The 6329-nt window shown below is 40.1% G+C and overlaps 1 protein-coding gene across 1 annotated transcript in view; it reads left to right on the top strand.

Annotated features, from left to right (window-relative positions):
- heatr5a (HEAT repeat containing 5a) overlaps positions 1-6329 on the top strand; it is a 51550-nt gene that overhangs the window by 10058 nt on the left and 35163 nt on the right. The window contains exons 4-9 of the mRNA XM_082516293.1: positions 2275-2383; positions 3348-3497; positions 3705-3876; positions 4735-4895; positions 4969-5218; positions 6138-6293. Of these exons, the coding sequence (XP_082372419.1) occupies positions 2275-2383; positions 3348-3497; positions 3705-3876; positions 4735-4895; positions 4969-5218; positions 6138-6293 (998 nt within the window). The remainder of the gene's footprint in view (positions 1-2274; positions 2384-3347; positions 3498-3704; positions 3877-4734; positions 4896-4968; positions 5219-6137; positions 6294-6329) is intronic.

Raw genomic sequence — 6329 nt, 5'->3', positions numbered from 1 at the left:
TATTGTGATGTGATTATTTGAATGAAAATGAAGCTGAAAACTTTTTAAGACTTAAAATATGTTTAGTTCAGTTTTCAAGCTAGTTTTTAAATGCAGTCTGTGGGCCGTTTACACTCTAAACATTGCTTGTTGATATTTGTTCACATTAAATGAGTCATTAAATGCTATCAAGCTTCTGAAAAGTAAGGTTCTGAAATTGAGTATGAATCGTACTATAATTAATATAATTGTAATATAATTTCCACTGATTTCCATTTTTTTTTCTGTCTGTGATGACAGTGGTCTCAGCTAATATATATGGCTCTTTCTTGCCCTCCTGTTTTTTTTTTTTAAGATAAATATCATGCTGACATGTGTTAATATTCCACCACAAAATAGATGCTGTTACGAAATGCGAAATTCATGCTTGCTGATGTTTAGGGTTTGTTGAACACGCTCCCTGTCCCTATGCAGTTTTTCAAACCTTGGCTCCTCTAGTCTGCATGTTAACGTATCCTTAGGCAGGATGTTTGAACATTGAGCTGCAATTACATCCACTTAAGTGTGAGTGCGTGAAGGTTAAAAAGCCCCTTGGCATACAGTAGAAAAAAGTGTTTGCATGAATGTGTGTGTGTGGATGAATAAGACGTGTCAATAAGTAAGTGCTTTCAGAGTAGAAAAGCACAATATACAGGGAGTGCAGAATTATTAGGCAAGTTGTATTTTTGAGGAATAATTTTATTATTGAACAACAACCATGTTCTCAATGAACCCAAAAACCTCATTAATATCAAAGCTGAATGTTTTTGGAAGTAGTTTTTAGTTTGTTGTTAGTTTTAGCTATTTTAGGGGGATATCTGTGTGTGCAGGTGACTATTACTGTGCATAATTATTAGGCAACTTAGCAAAAAACAAATATATACCCATTTCAATTATTTATTTTTACCAGTGACACCAATATAACATCTCCACATTCACAAATATACATTTCTGACATTCAAAAACAAAACAAAAACAAATCAGCGACCAATATAGCCACCTTTCTTTGCAAGGACGCTCAAAAGCCTGCCATCCATGGATTCTGTCAGTGTTTTGATCTGTTCACCATCAACATTGCGTGCAGCAGCAACCACAGCCTCCCAGACACTGTTCAGAGAGGTGTACTGTTTTCCCTCCTTGTAAATCTCACATTTGATGATGGACCACAGGTTCTCAATGGGGTTCAGATCAGGTGAACAAGGAGGCCATGTCATTAGTTTTTCTTCTTTTATACCCTTTCTTGCCAGCCACGCTGTGGAGTATTTGGACGCGTGTGATGGAGCATTGTCCTGCATGAAAATCATGTTTTTCTTGAAGGATGCAGACTTCTTCCTGTACCACTGCTTGAAGAAGGTATCTTCCAGAAACTGGCAGTAGGACTGGGAGTTGAGCTTGACTCCATCCTCAATCCGAAAAGGCCCCACAAGCTCATCTTTGATGATACCAGCCCAAACCAGTACTCCACATCCACCTTGCTGGCGTCTGAGTCGGACTGGAGCTCTCTGCCCTTTACCAATCCAGCCACGGGCCCATCCATCTGGCCCATCAAGACTCACTCTCATTTCATCAGTCCATAAAACCTTAGAAAAATCAGTCTTGAGATATTTCTTGGCCCAGTCTTGACGTTTCAGCTTGTGTGTCTTGTTCAGTGGTGGTCGTCTTTCAGCCTTTCTTACCTTGGCCATGTCTCTGAGTATTGCACACCTTGTGCTTTTGGGCACTCCAGTGATGTTGCAGCTCTGAAATATGGCCAAACTGGTGGCAAGTGGCATCTTGGCAGCTGCACGCTTGACTTTTCTCAGTTCATGGGCAGTTATTTGGCGCCTTGGTTTTTCCACACGCTTCTTGCGACCCTGTTGACAAAATAGAATGAAACGCTTGATTGTTCGATGATCACGCTTCAGAAGCTTTGCAATTTTGAGACTGCTGCATCCCTCTGCAAGATATCTCACTATTTTTGACTTTTCTGAGCCTGTCAAGTCCTTCTTTTGACCCATTTTGCCAAAGGAAAGGAAGTTGCCTAATAATTATGCACACCTGATATGGGGTGTTGATGTCATTAGACCACACCCCTTCTCATTACAGAGATGCACATCACCTAATATGCTTAATTGGTAGTAGACTTTCGAGCCTATACAGCTTGGAGTAAGACAACATGCATGAAGAGGATGATGTGGACAAAATACTCATTTGCCTAATAATTCTGCACTCCCTGTAAGTGCCAGTCCATTTACCGTTTTCTTATGTGTTTTTCAGGGCAGCCATTGCATGTCTTGGCACATTATATGAACAGCTTGGTCGGATGCTCATCGGCTGCTTCAAAGATACGTTAGTTTGCCTGCTGAAGGCTATGAAGAGTGCTGAGGTTTGTTCACTTATCTCCTGCTTTTGTAAGTTTCAGAAAGATGTAGAAAAGACTAAAGCAGGTTTAACAAATTGTCAGTGATTCTGCTGGAACAAAAAAGGGACACATGCAGACTAACCACAAACCAGACATTTATTCAGACATTAATATGTAATTCTTTCCGAGGTAGAATGATTGTACAGCACACATCTGGCTTTAAATAACAAGAACTGGGTTTGAATTCATTTTGGATCTGGGTCAAATATATAACACAGGGACATTTATATATTTACTTAAGTTTTATCTCAACCAGAAGCTTTTAGTAGCTATCATCAAGTTTGTAGCTCTGGCACAAGTATGGCTGAATATTTGTCTAACACTATATAGAGGGGTCCTCTAAAACTGTTGCCCGGCAACCTTTAAAAACACCTCCAAATTATTTCCCTTTCTTTCAGGTTAAAGAAGTTTAATTATACATTGGATCTTTGTGATGTCCTAGGACAAATACCTGCAATAATAGATTTATAATATTTTCCACATTATCCAAGACATGCGGTTTTAGTAAAACAAAGAAATACATCACCACAGCTCTTACATACAATTATAGGAAAGAAAATGCAGTTCATTATCAGGACCTTGTTCTGTAATTTGTGGTAATTCAAAGAAAACGTGCATGTGTTTGTGTGTGTAATTAATTTCACTTTGGGAAATAATGAAAAAAAAACAGCACATTGGAATGGACTTCTGACACCACCACCTTTAGGCTAATTCTGGCTCTGGCTCATGTGTGTGACATCCCTGCCTGCCCTGAAACTGTGTAGTGATAAATGCTGAAAATGTTACCTAGATATTCTGATTGAGATTTTGAAGGGCTTTTCTCACTTGAACAGGTCAAAGTAGTTATAAGATAAAGAAAGATTTTAATCAGAACAGCTGCAGATTTGTGAGATGATTTTTCACAAATAACCTTCTGTGCTGCTCTCAGTCTCAGGGTCGCTATGAGATCATGCTCAGCATGGAGAGGATCCTTCGAGGTTTGGGTGTCAGTGCAGTGTCGTGTCACCGTGACATCTACAAGGTAGTGAGAGCCTGTCTGACAGACCGGTCCATGGCTGTACGCTGTGCTGCTGCCAAGGTAACAGCAGCTGTCATGTCTCATTTGACATTATTTATTATTTATTGTTCTTGTAACACCCTGTCAGTTTAGGTTTGATTTCCTTCCATGCAGCTAGTTTTAAAAATCAATCTGAATCTGGAGGTCTATGAAACTTTGTCTTGGTTTGTGCTCATTTTCGGCTCAGATGTTTGGATAGCTAAGTACTTCTGTGTGTCATCCGGTCAGGTTTTGTTGGAGCTGCAGAGAGAGGCTGCATTCTTGTGGACCAGTGAGCTGGAGAATGTGGCCACTGTGTGCTTCAGAGCTTTTGAAGGATCAAACTACAACGTCAGAGTGTCTGTATCCAAACTGCTGGGAATTCTCCTAGCTGCTGCTGTGGAACCGCGACAGTTCACTGGTATGACCCCAAAATAGGGCTCTGTAATATGTACAGGTTATCCGAACCCAAAGCAGCCCCAGACCATGACACTACCACCATGCTTTAAGTTATTTTAATAAAATGCTGTGTTTAGTTTTGTGTCAGATTTAGTGGGACTCAAGTTCAACTTTTGTTTTCTTCTCAGTCCACAGAATATTTTCCCAAAAGGCTTAGGGGTCATAAAAGACGGGGTTTTTTGCCAAGTATAATGGCTGTCACCATGGTTCACTGGAATCCCAAAGTCTTAGAAATGGCTTTGTAACCCTTTCCAGACTGATGAATATTAATAAATTTGTCTTTCATCTGTTTCTTTAGATTATGGAATCATGCTTTGCTTTTTCAGGTCTTTCAACCTATTCCAGTTTGTCAAATCCGTTCTATTTTTGTGATTTCTTTTTTTACCAATCTAGCAGTAATCATTCTTGGGTGTTACTGGGTGTGAAACTGAACTCAGCTTCCCAAAAAATAAATAAAGCTACTTTGTATTTTTTACAAAAAATTATTTTTTTTCCTCCCGCTGCACTGTACCTATAAATAAGCAGCTCTCTGCATCAGGTTATGACAATAGATGACAAGTTCAACAATCAGTATGTCAGTGAAGACATATTCACAGATTACATATTATTATGTAATTTAATTGGCCATTAGATTACATTATTGGAGTTGTACAATTGCAGTTAGAGCTTCCCAGTGTTTATTAGATTTGCAGTCTCACACTGTAATTGCTGGGTGAGTTGAATTACCAACCCTCCACGTTGGCATTTACATGTATGTTCAGACAGCTATTTGCACATATATGAGATCAATAAACTCTATTGCCCCCCTCCTCCCCTGCAGCCCCCAGGCAGGGTGCTCGGAGTCAAGGCTCTCTGGAGGAGGTCATGGAATTACTGTCTGGAGGGTTTCTGCGGGGTGGAGGGGGTTTTCTCCGAGCCAGTGGAGACATGCTCAAGGGTACAAGCTCTGTCAGCAAGGACGTCCGCATCGGAGTTACACAGGTGAACCACAGTGACAGCATGGAATCATGCTATTTAGATGTTTGTTGTGAACTCACTCTCCCCTGCCTCTCAGGCCTACGTGGTGTTTGTCTCCACTTTGGGCAGCTCCTGGCTTGAAGCCAACTTCCCTGCTTTCCTGTCCTTGCTGATGGAGCTGGCGTCACACGTCAGGGCAACGCAGACACCAGCTGATGCTGCAGTGACGCGTCGGTGTGTCTCTTTTATCCTGAGGAGCACTCTGGGGTCTCTGCTGGGAGAGAAGGCCCAGATCAACGCTGTAAAACAGCTCTGTCTCGCTGTGGCCACACAGAAACGAGCAGTTGGTGAGCATGGTGAAAGGAAATTCTGTATATGGCTGTCTTCTCTGTATTAGACAAATGTATTAAATATATATATATAATTCACTCAATAACAGCATGTTATGATTGCTAGAATAGCTCCTGAAGGAACATTATGGAAATAATGCTAAAAATCATATAGGAAAATATCAGTTGTACCAACTGATTAAAGTCACTGCATATGAATATAAACAATTTTACAGGTACTAGCTTCTCAGATGTGAATTTTTGCTGTATCAGATTTGTTACCTTGTTTTTTTCTGAACTCTAGAATTTATTTTGACTTTTGGGAGTAACTCTTTTTTTCCCCACTATTTTTGAACATTTGAAGCTGAAGAATCATCCAAATATTATGAATATTTTCCATTTTGATAATGAAAAGTATTATAAATAACAACCTTGTGGTACGTTTAGGCCAAATGTGAAGCTAAGTTCACTGTGTTACTCAAACAAATACAACTGTCTCTTGGGAGCAACACCCCTGAAACCTGATGTGAGAACAACTGTATTCCAAAGTACAGCCAGTAGCTAAAACAAAGTAACAGCAACACTTTCCCCCCCCCAACGTTGACAGTCTTACAGTGATAATCTTGACCTTCATTTCTGAATGTTGGAGAATCTGAGCTTTTATGACACATCACCTATCAAATTTTTCAGTGAAGTTATTATCAACTTGTAAATTCCTGTAGGATGCACAGGAATCACCTTATATAGGTGAAAATGGGGCTGGGGTTGCTGGGGTATTGTTTTGCCAGATTTATTTAGTAAAATGTGCTAAATAAAAAAGGAAATAACATCCATATCCATATTTGGTGTAACTGGCTTCTGAAGCCATTTGATTTACAGTGTCATTATTTATTAAGTGTTAGTAAAAGTATGCATGTTTTTGATGATGTGTGTTTAGATGCTGCTCTGACTGACAGGAACGTGGAGACCAAAGTCTCGTCTGCAGATGTCTCAGCCAGTCAGCACATGTTGGTTTGCTGCCTGCTGGAAATGGGAGCATTGGTTCAGGGATTGGGATCTTCTGCGGCCCCCCTGCTCACAGACACTACCACAGGTCTGCAAGATGTGTTTTTCTATAGTGTTAAAGACA

The sequence above is a fragment of the Aulonocara stuartgranti genome (assembly GCF_965226115.1).
Source record: "Aulonocara stuartgranti genome assembly, chromosome: 19".
Taxonomy (NCBI): Eukaryota; Metazoa; Chordata; class Actinopteri; order Cichliformes; family Cichlidae; genus Aulonocara; species Aulonocara stuartgranti.
Note: the sequence above shows the minus strand (reverse complement) of the source record. Positions and strands in the feature narration are given on the sequence as shown.